The sequence below is a fragment of the Parasteatoda tepidariorum genome, chromosome 3 (assembly GCF_982258835.1).
Source record: "Parasteatoda tepidariorum strain Cologne lab strain chromosome 3, Ptep-v5.0, whole genome shotgun sequence".
NCBI classification, from domain to species: Eukaryota; Metazoa; Arthropoda; class Arachnida; order Araneae; family Theridiidae; genus Parasteatoda; species Parasteatoda tepidariorum.
In genome coordinates this window covers 74290013-74315443 of record NC_141757.1, presented here as the reverse complement: position 1 = coordinate 74315443, position 25431 = coordinate 74290013, and the positions used below count along the sequence as shown (strand labels likewise).

At 29.4% G+C, this 25431-nt stretch overlaps 1 protein-coding gene across 2 annotated transcripts in view; it reads right to left on the bottom strand.

Moving 5' to 3' along the window:
* LOC107436692 (sucrase-isomaltase, intestinal) overlaps positions 1-25431 on the bottom strand; it is a 101423-nt gene that overhangs the window by 21218 nt on the left and 54774 nt on the right. Inside the window, exons 1-8 of one of the 2 annotated variants that reach the window (XM_043045140.3) lie at positions 25178-25367; positions 18010-18163; positions 15717-15946; positions 13802-13968; positions 12151-12322; positions 5910-6006; positions 4013-4125; positions 3730-3855 (exon numbers count right to left, since the gene is read on the bottom strand). In XM_043045140.3, the coding sequence (XP_042901074.2) occupies positions 3730-3855; positions 4013-4125; positions 5910-6006; positions 12151-12322; positions 13802-13968; positions 15717-15946; positions 18010-18163; positions 25178-25192 (1074 nt within the window). In that variant the 5' untranslated portion in view covers positions 25193-25367. Of the gene's footprint in view, positions 1-3729; positions 3856-4012; positions 4126-5909; positions 6007-12150; positions 12323-13801; positions 13969-15716; positions 15947-18009; positions 18164-25177; positions 25368-25431 lie in introns of those variants that run through there. The other variant, XM_071181506.2, reaches the window with a different exon arrangement.

Genomic DNA, 25431 nt, shown 5'->3' with positions numbered 1-25431 from the left:
GGAAATATTGTTCGGGAAGGAATTTTGAGGAAAAGGGGTTTTTCTCCAGCCAAGTTTCGTATTTTATACTTTTTTCGCATCAAAAATTATAAATTTTGCTTTTAAATTTTTAGGGGGGATACATACTTGTGACATTCCTGCATTTTCTTTATTTTCATTTTTACGATTTTAAGCCACTGCTTCCGCCTGAAAATTCTCAAATCTTGAAATTCGTTTTCCCGCGAATCAGCTTACGTGGACATAAATCATTTCTTCACCTTAATCTTTAATTTGTGGAAACTCCGTAGTATATTTTCTATGTTTTTTCACATCCTTTTATATAACCCCAGGCTTTCTGTCTGCGTGTAAACTGGCAGAAAACACTATATGTATATATATATATATATATATATATATATATATATATATATATATATATATATATATATATATATATATATATATATATATATATATACACATATATACATATATGGCAGTACTTTTACTTTCGTTACTTGTACCGCCGGTACAAGTAAAAAGTACGTACTTTTACTTGTACTTCGTTACTTTTTAAATTTAGTACTTTTACTTGTACTTTCGTTACTTTTTTAGGGAAAAAGTACAAGTATTTGTAACGGAACTGTCGAACGAAATCGTTACGTTTTTCTAAACCTCGGTAAGCTTTCTTAAAAAAAAAAAAAAAAAAAAAAAAAAATTTAAATTAAAAAAAAATAATGCTTATGTTTTTTTAATTTATAAAATTAATGTGCAATATATATGCATTCACAGCTAACTTCGTGTTTAAATACATTCTGTTTCAACTTATCATGCACATTCAATTATTTTTTACTAGCTCAAAGATCACAAAGCTATCTGAAATCCCGTGTTTGCTTTGTTTATGTTTGTGCTCTTAAAACGCGTTTCTATAGAGTAAAACAATTTTAAATTAATGGTAATTTAAATAAATAAAAATAATAAACTAAAAATAAAAATCAATAGATAAAATTTCTTTTTCGTGCAAATCCATAAAAAGTTAGATTTTAAAATTATATTTGATTTTAAAATTGTATTATACGATTATATTATAAAATTATATTATAATATTCTTCCGAATTTGAAAATAAATTAATGTCCATAACTTTTAAAATTAAAAATAATTAAATAAATAACAACAATTTTGCAAAAACATTAAAGAACATAAGAATATTATTCAATAAAATTTCAGGTTACTTTGAATTTTTGATTTCCTAGAAATGTACTTTTAAATCGTTATTTTTTTTGTTTAGTACTTGTACTTTTACTTGTACTTTTTACTCGTTACTTTTTAAAATAACAACTTTTTACTTTTTACTCGTTACTTTTTTTAAAAATACTTGTACTTTTACTCGTTACTTTTTAAAAGTAACGTTGCCATGTATGCATATATATATATATATACACATATATATATATATATACACGATTGTGCCGTGATTCTTGATTTCTGAAACAAAATAAGAAAAAAAATCTTTCCTATATCAAAGTATTTTAAACATATCTGAATGTATCTGAAGCGTTTCCAATATATGAAAATATTTGACGTTCTAAAAATAAATTATTAACATTTATTCTCAGAAAAAATAATCCTGATTATCCTGAAGAATGAAATGACTTAGATCCTTAAATAAAAAATTAATATATAAACATCCAATTTCAAATAGAAGTTCAAACTTATTGGCTAGATATTTCACGATCAAACCACGGAATATTTTACTGAGTGAAATACTAATTTGAATAGATTTTTAAAACTTTTTGAATCAAATATAGGTACAGCTATAGGTTTTTAACAATTCATAACTTAAAAAAGATTTCACATTTTATCTTAAATCAAAAATTTGTATTGAAAACTATAAAAATTGTTTTTAAAATACATCTTTAAATACTATATCTAACTATTTCGTTGAAAAATATTTTTTATCATTTCTCATTAAAATATTAACTTTAAATTAGTAACATCAAAGCATTGATTATATTAAAAATAAAAAGACATATATAAACTGCTGTTTGTAGAAAATGCAACACCATGAAAGAATCATCAGAATCAAATGAAATTTAATGCAGAAACGACTTGTACTGATACAAATAAATGATGAAATTTTCAAAACAAAAGAAACAAATTAAGCGTCCGAAATCAGTATTTGGTGCAGCCACCACGCGCTGCAATAAGTGCTGCTATACGACGTGGCATGGAGTCAAACAGATGTTGAATATCTGCTTGAGGAAGAGAATTCCATATCGCTTGTATGCGCAACCAAAGTTCGTCTTTGGAAACTGCAGGACGCGGATCACGAGTGAGACGCCGACCAACCATATCCCACACGTGCTCAATAGGCGACATATCCGGCGAATAAGCAGGCCAAGGAAGAAGTTGCATGCGTTGTGCTGAACAGAAGTCTCTAACAGTCCGCGCAACATGTGTGCGTGCATTATCCTGCTGAAAGATAGCTCCAGGGATGCCTTGAAGGAAAGGAACGACTTCGGGCTGTAGCACTTCACGGACGTATCTGTTGCTATTGAGATTACCCTCAATTCGTATCAAATTGGATCGTCCATGATACGAAATCGCACCCCAGACCATAACTCCGGGTGTTCGACCACTATGTCGTTCAATAATACACTCAGGAAGGCAGCGTTGACCGGCATAACGTCTAACACGAACACGGCCATCATGGGTCCACAAATTGAAGCGTGATTCATCTGAAAAGACAACTTGGTGCCAATCAGCTCGCCAGTCTCTGTGCTCAAGAGCCCACTGCCGACGCAGCCGTCGATGATCCGCCGTGAGGGGAATCCTGTATAATGGCACCCTTGCACGCAATCCACGGCGCAGCAGACGACGACGAATTGACGAAGCCGACAATTGTACACCTGTAGCAGTAGACCAATGTGCTGCCAGCTGCCTGGAGGAAGCTGTGCGATCATTCACCGCCATGCGGAGCAGGTGTCGATCATCGCGCTCTGACGTCACCTTCTGTCGTCCAGTGCCTGTTTTTCGAGTTGTTCGGTGCTCGTCGGTCCACTGCTTCCAAACTCGCATCACTGTGGAACTGTTCCGCTGCATACGAGCTGCTATTGCGCGATAGGAAAATCCTCCTTCTCGAAGGCCGATTATCCTCCCTCGTTCAAACTCCGTAAGTTGCTTGAATTTCTTATTCTTCCGTCGTGGAGGCATACTCAGGTCTCACTAAACGTTTGCCACTAACAAATAATCATAGACTATTTTCAACGTCCCGCTACAGCACTTTATTTATACGCTTTCAGCATCAATTCAGAGGGCGCTGCGCGCGCCACGCACACGCGATGGCTCTGAAACTTTATTAATTTGCATAATATCCTATAATTGACATTTGCTGCGAATTTCATTTGATTCTGATGATTCCTTCATGGTGTTGCATTTTCTACAAACAGCAGTTTACTATTTTTAGATTAGAAACAGGCTTACAACAATAGTTAGTTTTAACAACTAGTCCTGTTTGCTATTAATAAAGATTAAATAGTGCTTTCTATTTGAAGAAAGTATTTTTTTTTCAAAATTAAAAACAGTATACTACAATCTAAAAAAAGGCGCAACATGAACGTGTACGGACTAGTTTATTTTTACACTCATCTTAATTTATAAGTATATCTATAGATGGAAAATTTCAGAATGCTGAACATAAAAGAAGTAGAAATGTATTTTAAAAATAATTAAATGTTTTATTCTCGTACTTGAGGAATTTTAGCTGCTCGTGTCCTTTCAACAACAGCTTTCAGGTTCTCAATTTTGTTGTAGCCATAACGAGACAGCTGGAAGCCCAATCCCCAATAGGGAGGCATCATCGGTCTTCCTATAAGCTAAAATATACATTAAAATTTTCAATAATAATTCTTGCTAAAATTTTCAATTAAAATTTTAAAAATACTTCAAAAGACATATAAGATGATAGAACGAATCTGTAATAAAACTCTCAACGTAAACAACATCATAGATAATTAAATAATAAGCACTTACTGATGTGTATAACTGTACAACATGTTCCGGATTGTCACCGATAAAATAAAATAAATCCAAAACACCTCCAATTGTTCGAAATGATATCGCTGGAGCAGGCATCAAAGTAGCTTCTGCAATTATCAAATCAAAATTAATTTAAAAAAATTAATTTCAATTCCCAATTGAGAGATATTTTCAAAAAATCAAAATGATTAATTAAAGAGTTTTCGCGTATTTTCTTTTTAAAGAATTTTAAAAAAGTACAATAGAAGCTTTTGCCTTATTTTCTCTTCGTTTTATTCATCATTATCAATTGCTCGACAGCCCAAGATGGGTATTGGCTTTCTCAAGAAGTTTTTTCCCGGCTAATCCTTTTCCTGTATGTGTTTTCCAGTTTTTAGTTAAGACCATAAGGTCCTTCTTTTTATTCGTATAGTTTAAAAATTTATATTACAAGAATTAATTTAAAAAATACTTAATTTAAAAATTACTTAAATAATATTTATAATTAAATATATTTTATTATAATTTTCAAAAAAATGTCTTAGATTCCTCAACTATGACTATATTGCAAATGCTTTGTTTCTCGAATCAATTTTTCAATTTATTTTTTCGATGGAGAATCTGAAATACAAGTCTATTTGAGGACTACACAAAAAATATCAGATATAGGTTACTTCAAGATCGTTTTTCACTATTTCTTTAAACTGTTTCCTAATTTAGTAACACTTTTTAAATTAGAAACTTATTATGAAATTTGCGATCTTTATTGTGATGTTAATGAAATATTGCGATGTTTTCGATTTTGATACGTAATGCAAAACTTTTTTATCAAATTTATTTAAAAAATTTATTGTGAAAAACTCGCGTTTTTTTTCTTTTAATTTTGTAATTAGTATGATTTTAAAACAAATAAAAATGTGTGGTATTTATTATAAGCTTTTATTACTTTCTTTCAATTTCTCGGAATTTCAATTCTTTTGTGATAAAGACAAAAACTTTTTGACTAGAAAGTAGAAAAAAGTAGAAGATAAAGAGGTGTTCTCAATCATCTCCCTTTGTACACATTTTCAAAATCCTTCTCAAAAATAAAGTAAATAAAGTGAATGAATTTGGTGGAAAATTCGAATTTAAGTGTGACATATACAAAAATGTATAATAGTCTGCGCAATTTCGAATGAAAAAAAAAGATATTCAAAACATCGAAATGATTAATAATTATTCCAGATGAAGTTTGAAGGTGTCTTGAAAAACCTCCTTTCACATTCTCTAAGTTTATTTCGCATTATGAAAAAAAAGCACTGTCAAAACTACCAGAATAAGGTAACATTTACCGTATTACTGGCTATATGAAAAAAGCCAAGAAAAGCTCGATAATTTTACCAAAGAGCCTTGATAATGATGTTTTCCTTGTAAAATTAAGAATGAAGTATAGTTTTTATAAAATGTGATAATACTTCGCAATTATATCATGATACCTTAGAGCATGGCATAAAAACTATTTATTCGGTAAAACCAGTTTTTCATTTTACATTTTTTACTAAGTCTGTGGTAATAAGAACAATAATTTTAAAAACTAGAATGTCTGGTGAACCAAAACCATATAAAGAGAAAAATTTCCTAATGAATGGTTTAAGTACATATATTTTGATTTTAATAACCAGAAATATGCTTTTTTTTTCAGAAATGTCTCATTTCTATACAGTATGGTAATTTCTTTTTCCGTGCGGCTAACATATCTTTAGGTCTTTAATTTTGATTACCTCATTAAATGATTCGTCAGATTTTGATTAGGTTTTTGCTTTTCCTCTCACTTAAACATTAACAGCCCTAGTGTATATTTTTGGTTCATTTATGATAAGTATTTTAAAAAATATACCTTTAGAACGATAATAAGAAGCCTGCATATTCTTACCCATTGCATTGCTGTTTAGGAAAAGTACACCATGACTTTTAGAATTTTTTTCCAAGCAAGTATAAAATGGATGAACACCATATAAGTTTATTTGTCCCTATAAATAGAATATACATTTCAAATAATATCATTTAAAAGAGGAGACAAACCTTTAATTAAATGTCATTTATATTCAAATATAAGTTTAACACAGTTTTCATATCATAAAATAACTGTACTTAAAGATCTTTTCCAACTATGCATAGCTTGCTCGGAAAAAATATCAATTCGTTCCATTCTGACAACTCTTTCTTAGTGCGAAAATTTTTATGGCAATGAGTGTATGAAATTAACTGTAACATTGGTATTTCACAAAAAGTTTAAGTTTGATAGAAAACAATTTTACCTGGTCATTCTAGTGCAAAATAAACAATATTATAGTTAGCAGGTTGTGTAAATATATTAAATTAACTGCAATATAAAGCTTTTACAGAAAATCAAGGCTCGAAACGTGCTCCGTTTTTCAACTGAACAATAAACAATATTACAATTGTTAGTAAATTGTCCACAATGTAAAATTAACTGTAATTTGAGCATTTTAATGGAGATAAAAGCTTAAAAAAGAAGAATTTTACCCCCTTGTGTTCTTAGAGTTCTGAAGAATAAATAATTTTTCAATAGCTAATAAGCTCATAGGAAATTAATAACAATATGAAGAGTTTTTCTGGAGATCAAAGTCTGAATAATTGGAAATTAACTGTTATATGTAATATTTAAGGCAAGTCAGTCAGAGAACTATTGTGTCTTCTTCTTTCTTTTTAGTGTACATTAAGCAATATTACAATAATTGATAAGTTTTGAATAAAGTTAAAGTAACTCTAATATGGATACTTTACAAATAATCTAAGTTTGAAAGGGAACGATGTTGTTAAATTGACTCTTTTTAGGGCTAAGCAATAAATATAAATTTGCAATAGTTAGTAGGGGCTGCAAATTGAGAAATTGATTGCACTATTTCTATTACAAAACTTAAGAAAATTTGAAAAGGAATTAAAATTAAGAGAATACACATAGAAATATGTTGATGAAATTTATTTCCAATAAATGAAGAGTGAAAAATAGTAAATTTTTATTGCCTTTTGATAAGTAAAATTACATACAAAATTACTTGTAAGCAAAATTACTTATAAAATTACTTATATATAAGTATAAAAATAATTTTGTCGAGGCAGCTTAAACAGAAATTCTGGAAGCTCGAGAGGCATAAGATACTTATTTATTTATTTTTTGAAAAAAATTACATTTAAAAAAAGGATTTAGCAACAACTGTAAAATATTTAAACACACATTATTTAGGAATGTGTTCATTATACTTTCATTTGACTTAGTTGGAAAAAAACAATTTCAGTAACTATATATTAAGTAGAAACATCAATTCAAATATAATTTCAAAAGCAGATAGCAAATGTGAACTTTGTAAAGGAAAAAAAAATTGACATATTTGTAGGTGCTTTTTTCTTAATCCAATTTTAAAATATTTGTAGAAAAATATATTTGCCTAAGTAAACTAATAAACTAACAATTCAAGGTTTATTTTTGGATGAAGTAGAAAATGAAAATACACTCAATGAAGTCAAGACCAAAAGAATATACGTATATATAACTATTTTTCACTTGAAAACCTTACTTAAGACACTTGAGTTAAAATGCACTTTGATAATAAATAAATGATTAGATAAATAAAGTACTTGTTTTTGAAGGATAATATTTCAATTAAACGTATAATTTTAAATTGAATATTAATCTAATATTGTGTCTTACCTTAGATAATTATTTATTAAATGTTTTAAATCGAATAAACATGTATATTAAAGATAAACCGTTCAAAACAGATATTTTTAAAATGTTCTTTGTTCTTTCTTTAAATGAAAGTATCTCATTTTTAAAATGCTTAATTAACTTGGGTTGCAGAAATTTTTTTTCGAAACTCGTTTTTGAGGTTGAGAAAATGCAATATTGCAAGTGAAACATTGTACACTTTCCGACTAGCTAGGACACTTAAATCTCTGTTGTAGCTTCATTCTATAGGATAATGAAAGTTTCAATCATTTGCTTTCCACTATAATCTTAATTTATATCTTCATCAGAATCTAAATAGAATTTATGAATCCAAGCAGAATTTGTTATCAATCAAATTGTGGACTTTTTTCCTCGAACTCTGTGTTTTACACTTCTTTCCCGAATAGAGCTAGCAAATTTTTTTCTTATTCGAAGTTTCAATTAATTTCCACTTAAACAAACTGACAGACTAAATGGAAGAAAATAATAAAATAAAATAAAAATCTAAAAAAAACTTCGCCTTTCAGATAGACCAAAATGGGTAACATAATTTTATTTTGGTCAGAATTAAAATGAAAAATATACATAAGACGAAACACACTTTTTTCCCCCACGTCTTTTAAAAAAGACTAAGCAATGCATTTTCCATTTCCCCAACAAAAACGAATTTCTTCGTTTTGGTCAATTTGAAGAAGAAAATTTTTTTTTAAATTTTATTTCTTTTATTTCTCTGTATTGTTTTAGTTTTAAGTGTTTGCAATGAATTCTTATAATGATCTTATGGAAAATTTCTAAGATTATAGCAAAGTAATTTAAATCTCAATGATTAAAAGTCAACTCAAATGTTTCACTGTACAAACTATATAATTATTGTATAAAATTAGTTTTAAGACCCGGTTCATTTAAAATTTATGAGATTATCACTGAGCAATTTAAATCTAAATGATAAAGTTAAATGTTTTACCGCATACAAACTGCATAATAATTAATGCATTTTTAGAGCCCGGCTCATTTCAAAGATAATCACTTCATAGACTTCATTTTCGTAAACATTTCATAGTAGTTTAACTTATCCTAATTTTCTTTTAAGTTACCTAATGTTTCGAAGCAAATTATTTCAAACCGAAAAATGCTTTCATTTGTTTATGAGAAATTTTATATTAAAAAAAAAAAAAATTAAAAAAATTTTTTTTTTTTTTTTAAAAACAAAAATTTTTATTTTAAAAAAACTTTTTTATTTAAAAAAAAAAACTTTTTTATTTAAAGAAAAAACTTTTTTATTTAAAAAAAAACTTTTTATTTAAAAAAAACTTTTTCATTAAAAAAAAAACTTTTTTTATTAAGTTGTCTATAAGTAAATGAAATTGACCTGTGTAAATTAAGATTTTAATTCATGTAATTAGTTAAACATGTATGATAAGCGATATTCGTTAAGTGATATTAACACTAGAAAGACTAAAGACTGCTGCATATCTAGAAAATCTGAAGGAGCCAGCCTGGCCCTTCCCAGATTGTTGATGTGTAGATAAGTTAGACAGTCACACTCGTAAATTATAATCATAATTTAATTAATAAGAAATTTATTAGTGATCATCAAAATTCTCTGGGATTTCATTTGATTTAAATACTGAAAGTATTTGATTACACTGACTTAACAATTATACTTATGCTCTAGTTTCTTAGATAATTAAATTCCCTTTTTCTATAAATAGTAACTGAAGATATGTTGAAATATTTTTTTTTCAAATCAAACTGGGATACGTTATACCTTTTAAGGGGTACCTTATACCCTAACCTACCTGAAGTTATGGACCACTCTGGCCTCTACAGTAATTCTAGATATAAGATTCTACATATACGTTCCTATAAGGCTAACACAGGAATGATTGGGCACCTAAATTGGATCAAATTTTTTTATTTTTTATTTTGTAAATGGCGTTGAACAACCCGACGCAATTAAGAGTTGACAACTATCAATGTTCAACCCCGTAGCCTTGTAAGTTTGAACACAATCCAGAAGACAAGGGAACTCCTAGATCAATTATTGGGGGAAACTAGCGTTCATGGCCGTATTTTTTATAAAACTAGCCCGCATTTGTGATACATGGAGAGGAAAACCACGAAAACTTCCCAAGGTTACCCCGACAGCAAGGGGACTTTAGCCCATGATACGTATACTACTGGGGATATTTTACGACAGCACTGTGGTCAGTAAAAGTCGAGTGCAGAATACATATCGACCAGTCATCGCTGGGATTCGAACCTGAATCACCTGATTGGGAGACGAGCACTCTATCCCCTGAGCACTACTGCTCAACTGAATCCAATTATAAGAAAGTCAGAACTACTCAATACTTTCAGTATATTTTTTGAATTACATAGCAATAAAATTAAAGAGAGGTGCAAAAATAGCCTCTGTCGTCTTTCTAGTAGTGAAAAGGAAAGAAATAACAACTAACAAATAAATAAAAATAACATTAGGTGCATGGCGTTTTATCATTCCTATTTTTAAATACATTTTAATCGCACTTCCCAAAATTCTATACCTTTTTAAACATCAAGATTCGAAATCCGACAAAAAAAAAGCAAACTTTTTGAAAGAGATAGCATTTATGCGTATGTTTTCGTAAGTCATATATAGTTTCGCAACTTACTTAGGCGAAACAATCAAAAATTATTCATTGTCATTGGCATTATATTTCGTTCTCTATTAGCGCTTCACGTGTTTTGATAATACAAGTGCGCGTTCTGATGCATCGATATCTTCTAGAAAATTGCGATTTATTAGCATTAACTAAAGAGGTAAAAATTGCAAATTCATCCAGTTCCGCTACCAATATTTGCATTAATGAAACACCAATTATGTAATCTCATTAATTTATTCTTAGCTATTGCATTTTTGAAGGCAATTATTCAATTAATAATAAAGCTTATGTGTTAAATCAATCGATATCCTTTCAGAGTACTTTTAAATATTTTTTCTTCAAATATTTTTACTTTAAAATATTTCCTACTTTTTCAGTCTTTTTCAAACATCAGTATTAATAATTTTCTTTACTGAGAAAAAAATATGTGGCTGAAACTACCAAAATATGGTAACATTTACCATATTTCAGGCTCCATTGAAAAACCGAAAAAGCTCGATAATTTTTACCGAGGTGCTTTGGTAATGACTTTGGTGAAATTTACAATAAAATATTTGTACTTTATGATATATTTAATGAAATGCGATAAAATTTCGTAAATGTAGTCAAATTTGGTCGTTTTATGATACCTTGGAGCAGGAAATAGAGACCACTTATTCGGTTGAATTTACTTTTTAGTTTCGTCTTACTAAATGTGCGTTAATGAGAACTATAATTCCGAAAACCAGAATTTCTGGTATACTGTTTCCATATGAACGAAAAAGTAGCCAAATGAATGGTTTTAATACCGTATATTTTGGTTTTATTAACCAGAATTATGGTTTTCTTTTTTCTCAGAAAATTCATTACAGTTCGGTAAAATTATAAGAATTTTTTTCTACATGTATATTTCACAGACGGGTGTTCAAAAACTGTCAGAATAATCGAAAAATTATTTAAAGGAAAACGGGGTGTAATTACGATTTGCTGTGTCTAATTAGAAAACCAGTTACTTTATTCTCAACAATTTTGAAAATGAATTACAACGCTTGTCAGCAAATGGGCTTGAAACTAATAGACAATGTTTTTAAGAGAAACAATTAAATATGAAAAAAATGGATAAATATGACAACCATTTTTTCATTTAATAAAACAAGATCCAAGTCTTGATCAAGTCGCCCTGGTCAAACTTTACTATTAATGATGTCACTATTTTCTGGCTCTTTCTTAACTTCTGACCTTTTTTTCTTCTACTGCGCAGGTTAGGGGGAGTTGTTTTTATGCTTATCTCAATTTAGTTATGTTTCGCAGTCAGTTGTGTTATCTGGTTATTGGGTTTTTGTATCAAGTAAGCTTTTGTACTTACTATTCGCATGTTTTTGTCTTGTTTTTATTCTTCTGTATTTGCTATAGGTATTTCATATTTTATATTATGTATTATATTCTTTTCCTGGACATTGGCAAAACCTTTGGGGTACAGAGAGAGCAATTTTAGACTTTTTGCCGTGCTCCCTCGATAGAAAAGGTTTTGCTTTTATGACTTCCGAAGCTGGTACCCCCTGAAGACGTCAGCTTTTTTGTCATATTTATCCTTTTTTTCTTCATATTTCATTGTTTCTCTAGTTTCAATTCCTTTTGGATTCATTGCTGCATTGCGCATTTTTCCATAGTAAGTATTATTATTTTTAACTGCTTTTAAAATTTTGAATTCTTTTCTTAACAATGTTTTTAAAGCATTTGGAGTAACAAATTGACTCAAGTTTGGACAACAAAAAAAATTATAATAAATTACAATATACCCTCTCTGGCACCCTGTCTCGTGAAAACATGGGCCAAGAAACGAAGTTCAAATCATGTCTCAGTTTTTCCCGGGTGTGCTCTCCAAGTCCAAAAATGTAGTTGGATGGAAGATAGCTGGCTATTTGTAGATATTTGTCACTCATAACCAAACCTCCAATGCTAGTATCCCACCTGAAAAATAATAACTTATTAATTTTTTAAGAATTAACTGAAAATGAACAAGAGAAATTGTAGTTTTTTGCTACTTCAACTTTTGAGCATAGATAAACTGGTATTGAGATTTCTTTTGCCGTTTTCTTTAAGTTCTCTAGCTATCTCGTTATACACCGAAGAGCCATTGCATTATGACCAACCTGCTAATAACATGTAAGACCACCTTTAGCCCTCAAAAGGCTGCTAGCACCCACCGTGGCATTGATTCCACAAGGTGCTGATAGGTAGTCTGAGGTATCTGATACCAAGCACTCACCAACTGGTCCTGCAATTCCCTCACATTCCGAGGGGGTAGCATGGCATCGCGAATTTGGTTTTCCAAGTAGGACCACAAATGCTCTATTGGATTAAGGTCAGGTGAATTTGGGGGCCAAGTCATGACTTGAAAGTCACTGGAATATTCCTCGAACCAATCCATGATGATTCGACCCTTATGACATGGTGTATTATCCTGTTGGTAAACACCATCCCCCTCTAGAAGAACTGTTGCCATGAATGGGTGAACCTGATCTGCAATTATGTTCAAGTAGCTTACAGACGTCAGGGATTGTTCTATGAGGATTATGGGTCCTAATGTGCCCCATAAAAACATTGTTCCTGGGCGAGAAACCATGGGTGGTCATAATGTAATGGCTCTTCGGTGTATTACGAAATATTATTTTTCTTCAGTTAAATATCAATTATTACCTCAAACGTGTGCATTTTTTAAAACCATTTATGCAGAGGATTCTTAAAACATAAATTAAAGGTAGTTTATACGGAACTTCTTGCATCACAAAAGATCACAAAACAATAAAATTTACACATTTACTTGATCAGGGTTAAATATATTCTATGGAGAAATAGTTATTAAAGATAAGAAAAATTACTATCATAAAGTCAGAAAAAATTAACGGAATAATTTTTTCATAATATTTAGGTACAGGGTGTCCAAAATAGATTGACTTTTTTCAAACAAAAAAATTTGGTAAAGGTTTAAAAAAAGGCAGATTTATGTGACACTGCATATTTTTTTCCCTCCCAGAATATCTGGTTTTACTTCAAGTATTCTTCGAAAGATGGTGTTGCAAATAGTTATACTTTGAATTAAAGAAAGGTAATAATAAATTATATCACAACAGGCCAAATTACGACATATGGGTGAGAATTATGGTCGATGTTTCGAAATTATTGTAATGGGAGTTTTATCCATTAAAAAATTTCAAAAATATATGGTGTGGTTTTAAATTACTTACCTTTGATTTACAAGTTTGCTACTTACAGCTCCATCTATTGAAAAAAATTTGATCTAAAACTCGAAACTCGAAGAAGGAATGTTTATGCTCTGCCACATAAATTTACTGTTAGATTTTTCTTAAATATTTTCCTATAATGAATTTTTACCATTTAATGTTTTAAAACCACAAGTGTAATATAGAGTAACCAGAAAATACTTACAGTACTGTTCCATCATTTCGTTCAATTCTGTAATTGAATTTTTGAGGAGCATCTGATAGAACTACTTTGTAGCTTAGTTTGCCGGTATTCACGGATGGCTTGTTTTGTAAAAGAGGGAATGTATCCTGAACTGGAACTTCGTAGCGTTTCTCTTTGCTATCCCGAAGCTGCAAAATGAAATATTTTACTTCTAAATACTAAAAAAACACAGGTAACAAAAATGCTAGAGTGATTTTGAGACAAAACAGAATTAGTTTTTATTGAATATTAAATGATTTAACTTATATTTCTAAAACAAATATTTCCAAATTATGCGTCAAAACATCATCAAACCATCATCATATCTGGCTAGACAGCCCATGGTGGGCCAGTGCCTTCCTTTGAATTCGAATCCACTTCTCTCTACTTTTGACACTTGTTCGCCAGTTTTTCTCCTTTAGAGTAAGGAAATCAGTCTCAACTAAATCCAGCCATCTCAGCCTAGGTCTACCTCTTTTCCTGTTCGTTAGGGGTTTGTGTAATAGGAGTTTCTTTAAATTTGAGTATCATCATCAAACCATTATTTATAAATCGAAAAGCATCAGAGAAGAGTTAAAAAGGGTTTACTACTATCAAACTGGTTTTGATATTGTTAACCCCGGCATCCTTAATAGTGATTCGACTGATACCGTTTTTGTCTTTTCCCTTATTTAAATATTAATTTGCTCTCCCTAAGGTGTATATTTTTTTCCCACCTTTCTGCCAAGGATTCTAAAAATATTAAAGATAATCATTACGGAAGTAAAATTGCAAGTAAGTAACGATAATGTAATGCATGATAATGTAATAAAACTTACGATAATTACGATTTTGGGGGAAATCTTAACTTTTTGTATCCATCAGACTAATTTTGGAATTTATACTGATTTTAGAATTCAAATATTACACGAAAGATGCTGTTCATCTTTTTCTGAAAGTACACTTTAATTTTAATATAAATTCGTTCTTGTAAGTTAAACTAAGTTTAGATATCAAACGAAATATCAAACAAATATAGTTAAATATCAAACAAATATTATTTCTTTTCTAAATCAGCTGCTTTCATTTTAAACACTTTACCAAAATATTGAAGCTTTTATAACTTAAAGTATTTTTTAAAACATATAACAGAAACAATTAATGGCACTTTCTGGAGTAGGATATGTTAAAATGTTGATATGCAGTTGTTGTCATGAGAGTTAAATATCAATTTTTTTATACTAAATATAGTTCATAAATTGAGTGAAAGTCTTCTTCGGCATACTAACGCAATTTTTAATTGAAGATTTTCCTATAAACATTGTCATTTGTGGACAACAGCTGCAGTTTCTATGGGAATGACCAAATGTAATTATAGGTATTTTTGAAGTAATATGAAAATCATTCATAAGAAATACCGAATGTCTCAAAAATAACCGACAATTTGAAAAATCTGATGGAAAATGTATGGTTTGCTGAATGCCGTCTATGAAACAATGATTATGACTCTCACCAAGTTCCAAACTTAGTTCCTAAGTTTGTCAGCAGATGTCGCAGCTAACAATTAAAAATATGCTTCCCTAACAATGTTAGTCCAACCAAACTAAATTATTTGCTTTTGTTACCAGACTAAGTCACGTTATTGTTGAAAATTATCACTATTCTGAAGAAAAAAAATTACTATTTTTATTATTTAACTTCGCCGTCTGCTTAAAAATTTTGAAGCAGATTTTAAAAAACTAACAAAATAACTTATTTCCAAAGCAAATGCAGTGAACCATACATTTCTATGAACTTCCAATTTTCTTAAATAGATTTTTTTAATCAATGGTCACTTTTGCGACACTCATAAAAAAGCATATTAAAATACATAACATCTAAGATTACAATGCAGTTTAAATTTCAAATTGCATCTTACTTTGACTCTTAAAATATTTTCTGTAATGTAATCAACTTCTACGGTGATTTCTTCGAGACTGGGTCCATAAGGTGTACCTTTTGATCTGCTTTTTAATTTGCTAACAGAGCCCTTATCTTTTTTCGTGGTTTCTGTTAAAGTGTATCCATAATCATCTTTCTTCATATAACAACTCGGTCCTTTTTGAACTTTTTGAAAACTGCAACCATGTTCAAGACATGCGGATTCACCTGCAATTGTTGACAAAGTATACGTTAATTTTGCATGCAGCGTAATCCTAAGATTTCTGTCCTAAAAGTGTACGTAGTCCTTACCCTAGGATTATGAGGCATAAAAGAGACATGTATTAAAAAGCAGCACTACCTAACAAATAGCGCAAAAAGATTGGGTTGAACAGAATCAAACAAATCTAAACATGAAGTAGATTCGGTTGCAGTTAATTCCTCGGAAACGACCGATCAAACGTAGGGAAAAATAAATTTTCGTGTTACATAATCTGCTCAGAACATAAATATCAAGATTTATCTTTCTAATTGGAAAAAACAGCAACGAGAACTCGTGCAATATTATTGAAGGTGTACATTTTCAAAAAAATTGGTTCGATGTTGAACCTTAGTATCAGTACCAAGAATCATAATACAGTGCAAAATTTCAGCAACTATATTTAGGTGTTGAATTGAACCGCATTTTAGTTCAAATTGAATCATGTTATTGTGAAATCAATTTTAAGAAGCCCCATAGTATATTTGAATAAAGATAGGATATACTTTGCGTAAGTATGAATAATGGTAACTAACGCGAATAAGGCGCAAATAATTACACAAAAATGGACACATTCTCATCATAATTAGTCATTTTAGTCAATTTGTGTTTCGACACAGTGGCGTACGCAAGGGAGGGGTTTAGGGGTTTTAACTCCCCCCTCGAGCTCAGACAAAATGGTAAAAATGAAAATTTTAGTAGAAGTAATTTTAGTAGTTTATTTGCCTTATGCCTACTTTTTTTTCTCACGGTATTTCTCAGAACACTGAAAAAACATTTACTATAATAGGGTTGTACTTTTGAAACCAAATTCACCTGATACTGTTACGGACTGGTTTCTTTGTGTCCTGCCAGTCGCGATAATTTTCGAGACTGGCTTTCATTCGCGAAGTCTTTACGCGATGATTCTGGAATCCTATACGTTCTGTCGTGTTTGAGACAATTCGAGAATTTTGGAGTTGCGATGAAAATTTATATAAAAGAGGGAACGGAGAACAGTGGAGTTTATTAGTCAGACTAAGAGTTATCTCTGCCGTTTGTCTTTCGGAGCTCGTTGCTAAATCTGATTTGTTTTGTCTTAACAAAAAGTTCATTCAATCGCCGAACCTGTCATCGTCGTTATTTCGACTAGTGAAGAAATCAGTAACAATACTATTGGAGATACTGAGCTCGTTGAAGTTATTCATTCCAGCTCGAAACTTTAAGATCGTAGCATAGCGGATATTTCTGCGCCAATATATATATTTGCTGTTCTTGGATCTTTAGAATGTCAAAACGAAAGAATTTAACAATTTATAATTATTTTGAGAAAAATTCACGACCTGAAATTTGTGAGGTGACAGCATCTAGTACCAATGTAAGTTTTTCTGTTGAACAGAAATGTAACACTTCCGTTGAAGAAAACGTTTCTAGCACATCAAAATCTGATGAATGTGAAAGTGGCCCTCAAAGTGTTACTTCCCACCCATATGACATTGGACTTTTTTCAGAAGATATTACATGCGAGAAGATATTACATTATGTTCTTAAACTTAAAAAATCAAATCAAAATTTAACTAAACAATGTTGCCTAAATAAAAAGTCAAATTATCTAGCTGTCTAAATTAGGGAAATAATAGTGCTTTATTACATACTCGAATTTCTTTTAGTAGTTTCAGAAAATCATGAACACCCCCCTTAAAAAAATTCTGCGTATGCCACTGCTTCGACACTGAGAAAACTAAGTTCATGGAATTGAGAGTTTGTGCTTTATACAAGTTTGTTACCGTCATTCTTACTGCAATGTGTGGTTCAAATTAGCACCAGATCAAGATTTCAGAAAATATTGCAGCTCATCAAGATCCAAAATTTCTCTAACATTGTATGAAAACGGTAAAAAAAAAATCTCTTTACAATTAAAATTAATCAAAACTTAGACGATGAAAAGAAAACTATTGATGATTTGCAACGTTTAAGACCATTATTAACAATTTCAAGCAGTTAAAAAAATTATGGTAAGAAAGGAGTTAGAATTTTTTCTAAAATTACTTACTATCAAATCCAGGACATTCTATTCTATCTGACTCACCAACAGCAAGATCTTTTTTTGGTAAAAATACAATCAAGAGTGTGATGGAAACAATAATAATGAAAACAGTGATGCCACCAAGCATCATCTTCCGAAACCTTTTACTGCTCTCTTCATCCTATAAGTCATAAAAATAATGTCTAAATTCTAAATGCATTCAAGTCTTGTACCATAGAAGATATTTTACTAGTAAAAATCGAGTACTATTGGCAGTGTACTAAAAAAATGAGCGGACTACCCTCAATAACTTCTGATCTAATGATTGAATCTTCACTTTCTAGAACTCAATCTTAAGGGTTAGAGGGGGTGATTTTTAATATGCTAAATAATTGGCCCATACGATATTTGAATGTTACGAAATCAGACACAGAAACGTACCATCTCTGAATAACCATACCATTTTTTGACGGATTCGGATTTCTGATCACCAAGATATAGGGGGTAGCCACTGGGAAATATCGTCCCATTAGTTTGATCAGGCGAACGGTAAAAAATTTGGACCTCTTAATGTCAATTTTACTTTTTGCGTATTTCACCATACCACAAGAACTTTTTAAAAAAATTGAAAATTTTTTTAAAAAATCGTATTTTTTAAATATAATTACTCTGGAACTATTCAGCAGATTTTGCTCAAATTGTGTATTTCGTTATGTAAAATTATATTCCTAAAAAAAAAAAATTTAAAAATGGTGTACCTTAATATTCAAAATTTTTTCAACTATTTTTGAACAAATAATGAAAAATATATAATGTTTACTAAAAGTTATTTTTTGCATGAAATTTTCTTTGGATAGACAAATTTTATAATTGTGTGCAACAATTTTTCAATTTTCTAAAAACGTTCTTGATATATGGTTAAATAAACAAAAAGTAAAATTAACATTAAGGGGTTCAAGGTTTGAATCGCTCTCCTGACAAAGCTATTGACACCATATTTCCGAAATTGTGTTGTTCACTATATTTTGAAGGGTCGAAAAAAAGTATGTTTATTTCGTACATTTTCTAGTCTGATTTCGTATTTTAAAGTATCATCTTCACTAATTGATTAGCATATTTGAAGTCCCCTTCTTGAATTATTTAGATTGAGTGCAAGAACGGGAAAATTCAGTCATTAGATCTAAAGTTATTCAGGGAGGACCGTTTCTCATTTTTCCCACTGTACGTGTAATTTTCTTTACAATTTTACCGTTTGAAGTTATTTTATGTATGAGGCCTACTGTGTACCACGTAGCTGTGTCATTTTTCTCACCCAGGAAGATTTTCAAAAATATTAAATAATCTAAATAAGTCAAAATTCATACTAAAATTTAATAAACAAATATTAACGTCTATCAGATAAATGAATAAAATTTTATATATATATATATATATATATATATATATATATATATATATATATATATATATATATATATATATATATATATATATATAAATACAAGAAAACACGAAGAAAGTTAAGAAAAACAATAAGTTTCATAAGGTTTCATAAGGTAACTAACAAACCAAAGCCCAGAATTACAAATCACTTCAGCAGTGCAGTAAGAACGACACTTTAAAACCCTCTTGTTACACTCAATTTGCGCTTTTGTTTTCATCTTTTGTTTTCATATTTTGTAATCTGGCAATCTTTCTGCGACATTTTTAAATCATTCTTGAAAAATTTTCTGTCCGTGTAAGTTGATCTGATTTTGCTACTCGCTTTATAGTCCCCCTTTTTAATGTTTTTTTCTTTTTCTTTTATTTTATTTTCTGTTTTTACATGTTACTTATTTTTACTTTTTGTGATCTATTTTATGTGTTGTTAGTTTTATAAAAAAAATTTTGAGTGCTCCTCACACTATTGTATTAATATATTTTGCTTCGGCTTTATTGATACAATATCAGAAAGCACTCTGTTTTGCGGATATAATCGTGTGGGCTGAAGAAAAGGTTATATTTTTTTCCGGTTTCTTTTTTTTCCGGTTTTTTAAATAAATTTTCCTTTTTTTTAAAACTATTGTTTGTTATTTTTTTACTTATTATTTCCCCCCCCCACTCTTTTTTTCTTCATTTGTCTATTATTTTTCTTTGTTTTAATCTTCATTTTGATCATATATATATATATATATTTTTTTTTTTTGAAAAAAACATATAGAATGGTTAGCTAAACCTGCACCTCCCTTTCCTTAATACAAATACAGGCAACGGGCATTTACAGTTTTCGGTATATATAGCTTGCTACGAAGATTATACCAGATACGGTATATTATCAGTAAAATGACGAAATATTAACTATACATGTCTTAGGAACTTCACGCATTTGAAGTCAATTTTAAATTCTTTTCGCACTCTGTTCATATAAAATGCTGCAAAGATTATATTGTTATTACGTTTAACATTCGAAAAATTTTCTAAAGCAAATAAAAAAAAAAAATTTGAGATGTTATATGGACGGGAAATTGCTTATTTGTTACTCCACAGAAGATTTTCAGAAATGTGTAACAAGCCTTTTTTTAAACAAGTTTATTTTTACGTTTACATTATTAGCTTTACATTAAAAAAAAATTATGAAGTGCCCAGCAATCACAAGAACTTCTCCCGACAGGCTGCTTGTTATTATAGAAACAAGAGTAAAGTCGTTTTCAATGGGGGAAGATTGAAGAAAAGACCTGATTTTCCTACTCTTAACCAAAAGTGAAATGGAAAACCACACACTCCTATGCGAAGTAATAAATCGTCGTAACTATTGTAATGTAAAAACAGTGTTCTAATAGCTCCCCGAATTTGGTGCTGAACTATCTAAGACATTTGAAGAGGAACTTTATCTCAAGTTAATATAGAATTTAACGTTTATATTCACTCTAAAGAGTGTAGTTAATTCTAAGCACTAATTGGGAATGCTAACATCAAACTTACGGACTTTCATTCGTGAAATTTTTCACTTCCAAAAACACCAATTTTGACATATTTTTAAAATCATCAACAAACTGTTTACAATCGAATACGAAACGGCTTGAGTTTGTTGTTGTTTTTCACTCTGATATTCATCTATAGAAACAAAAGTTCGTCGCAATAAACGGTACGTGTGTTTTTAGTTGTGCTATAAGGATAATTATACTTAATTTTTTTAAATATCTGTCAATTGTATTAAATAATTTTATAATTAATTTTTATTCGCTTTTCTGCTAAACCTAATTCAAATTAGTCTTAATATTCTCTCTATGCTACGTATATGTTTCATTTAAAAACTAATTTTATTTTAAAAGTTAGTGTGTGTATGCCTCCGTAACTATAACTAACAGTTCTTACTTTAAGCTATTTCTTGAAATTATTGCTGACTTTTATTGTGTGTATCATTCCTTATTATTATAAATTTTAGTGTTACTGAAGGCCAAAAATGGAGGCAAACTGCCTTACACCAAAAGTAGTGAAAAGGAAAATTCCTGGTGTTTCCACCTTACCAAACACCAAAGGATTATTGGTGGTGTTTCACTACACCATATTTAGAGTTGCCGCTATTTTTGGTGTTAAAATACTTAATATAAGCTTTTATAGTATTCAGTATCCGTTATCAAGTGAGTTTGGTACCTGGAGAAGTTTTGGGGATAACACAACAGTAAATTACAATCCAGAGTACTGGCTGTATCATGTTTGTGAAATTATGAAAACTTTACTGCAACTAATTATTTGTAACCCTTTTAAAAATTCTAGCCAACAATGCAGATCACAGTAATGCGAATGGGTGGTCACAGTAATAAAAGCTAAAATTGCACTGATTACACTAATGAAACTGACTAATGAAAGAAAACATATAATGTGATACATAAAAAACTACAAATGTTTATTTACTTCTAAATACATTCTTCGCACATATGGAAGCTATCTACTACGCTGTAAAAAATTCTGGTTGAAATAACCGTAAAAAGTATCTACACTCAGAGTGCCGGTACATTTTACCGTAAAATATCTATTTTTACTGGAAGATGTTACGGCACAAAATATCTAATATACTGTAATTTTTACAGCAATAATTTCGGTAAAATTGCTGAATCACTCTATTTAAATAAATAACAGTAAAAATTAAAGTATAACACTATTTTCTGGTGAAAATGGATATCAATGATAATGTTCCCAAAGCGCCGTCACTTTATACCGTAATTAGATCTGTAATGTTTACAGTGTAATACTTATTTTTTTCATTTTATGTATGACAAAAGTAAAATTATTTTTCTACTTAGTTTACTTGAATAGCGTAATTTTTAAAAATTTTATTTTATTTTTTTCATTTTTCTCTTATCTTTAATTTTGTGCCTGTTATGTTAAAAAGGGGATCAAATTTAAAGTGACGGTAAATTTTGCTTAAAACATTTAGGAAACACCTTTGACTTGTATTGTTATCAGTCTCAAAAGCTCCAGTAGAAATGGGAATGCTCTAGCTAGTCACCTGGTGGTCAACATTTCGGCTCACTCTAACCGACTCAAAAGCGTCTTAATAAAATCAAGGTAAAAAAAAAAAAAAAAAAAAAAAAAAAAAAAAAAAACGTTCTTAATTCTGTAAAATTTAATATCGCATGTAAATGAAATAAAAACAGATATTTATTTTTGCATCGTTCTTATTTAATTTTTACTGAACTAAATTTAAACTTGTTTATCAAAATAAGGTTTATGATAAAAAACGCATGTATAGTAAAAAATAAAAAATAAAAATTAAAAAAATTTCATTTTGCAAAAAATTTAAAGAAGTATAAGTAATTAGATCAGTTTTATCTAATTTGATTCGAGCACACCCTAAGGTTCTACATAAAATTAATCATAAAATTAATCAAAAACCATAACTCTTGAAATCGGAAAATCGGGATATGAACTTTTAAATTTTAAGATGCACCCTTAACTAAATACATTTTCAATGAATATATTTATATATCTATGGAAAATGATGATAAAGATATAATCACATTTTTATCAATGAATAAAGATAATCACATTTTTATCAATTAAAATCAATTCCCTCACACGATATTTAGGGTTAGAAATTCATTGTTTTTAGAGTCATATTATCTGCTTTGACTTGAAAAGGATAACAATGAATGAATATAATAAGTGTGTTCCTTAAGAAATAATTCCAACCTTGATAATAGTTTTACAGATATTAGATATCTATAAAATAAATAAAAACAATGTATTGTTAGATGTTTCAGACGGAATATTTGTAATCAGTTTCAGCATACAATAAAAGAAATAAATAAATCAATTCTAAAATTTTCTGACACAGGTGTAAAATATTATTCAATACATAGCAAATAATTATATTATGTATACAAGAAAATAAAATTCGGATGAATAGCTATTGATATCTCATATGAAAAAGGCTTAAAAATGTGATTTTGGGTAAAATATGCTTTCCGGGTTAAAATGTCTGAATAGCTCCTTGTATAGCTCCTTGTAACTCCTAAAAAAATTTAAATTGTATTTTTAGAAATAGTTTTAGTAAATTATTTATTGCTGTCTGAAAAAGAAAAAAACTAGAATTTTGGAACATTTTAGAATGGTACCCTCTCCGTTTAATTTTATCTAGACTATTAGAACTACCAAGAATCGGTTCAATTTATTATTCAATGATTAACCCTTTAGAACCGACTGTCACAAATATGTAATTGAAACTTTATCAATTAGGGTTTTAAGATAAAACTACTCACCAAACTAATTCTTTATTTGTGGAAAGGGTTATAATAACTTGTTTTAATTCCCCACTACTTAAAATTTACTTCACTGCGAAATAAAAACTATACAATTACACATTGAACTAACATAGATTAGATATGTGATTAGCTTAAAATTTTTAAAGGGAAAGCAAAATAAATCTGTGAAATTAGGAATACCCACAATTAAGCTACCACTTTTTATTTATTGATTACTTTTCATTTTGATTCTAATTATGTACTAACACTTTCATGGATTGCCCGTTCCGAAACGGTTAACTCAGCAGATTTTAATCGATAAATTTAAAAGATTTAGCACGAGTTATTTCCTCCCTATTTTAGCTTCAAAAGAACTAATTTTGATTTATATGTTAAGTTTTCAACAACATTTTCGGGAAAATAAGGCTTTTAGAACTCTTGGATTATTTTCGAAAGATTATGATGTACAGGTCTGGAGAATATCTGTAATCTTATAACATAACCAGAATTTTATACCTAATGTTTGTACAATGTTAGATTAGATAATATTTCTAGTTATGTCGGTAATGTACTGAATAAAGTTTGTCAGGCATAATTATGTTCTGGAAAATAAATGTAAATAATGATAAACGATTTCCCCTTGCATTAATGTTCTGTATAAACAGAAAATAAGGACTGTATAAATAAAAACTTATTGAATCAATACCACATCAAATCAATGTCTTAATCCCGAAAACATTTCTCACCAAGTGCTAATAGCAGAGAAATGTTATTGAAATATTTTTAAAAAATAATGACTTCGTGTTTTCTGACGAAAAATTCTACTAAAAAAAATTATTGGAATAAAAAAATTTTTTTTAATAATCGGGCCGGTACTGTATGCAACATCACACAGATAACACAACTATTTATAGTCCTGTTTTTAATTTTAATAGTGCTGGGTGATATAAGATCTTTAAAACCGCGTTATATTGTTTAATAATATCAATATCTCGCGACACATCGAGATAATGATAAATAATTTACATTAAATAATTTACATGGTAAATAATTTACATTAATTAAGCTAATATATGGGTAATTTTCTTTACATTTGGTCAATATTTTTGTTTCGAAATGGAATTTGTGAAGAATCCCTATAACATCGAATGTAATATCTTTCAATATCGGTAATACTCACGATTTTTTTTTCTTTTTGGAAATAATAGTTGCATTATTTAATTTGATAATTATCATTATTGATAATACTCACGACATAATCGCATTTTATAATTTTCATTGTCGAGGATGCCAATAATTATCGTATATCCGATACTTATTGTAAGCTATGGTACTCATGATATATTGTGAAAATATTATTTTAATATATCGTTATCATAATATCGCGGAAATATCGATACATCACGATAGATCAATATTTTGTCCACTTCTAATTAAGAGAATTAATTAATGATTTTAAAAAAATAACTTACATCATGCCGAAACATTTTGCTGAATTTGTTAAACCAGAAATTCCTTCAGCAATTGTTTTCTTTTTTCTTTCGTCTGGTAAGTGCAAATATCACAACACAATCATATCGTGCAAATGAAAAATTATCAAGGAAATATGCTTTACTGTTCTTCAGAACAGAACTCCAATCAATCTTACCTTGAATGGATGATGATTCGAGTTTTTAAAAAGCAATAAAAAACAACTAGATAAAAACCATTATTCTGCGATTTATTA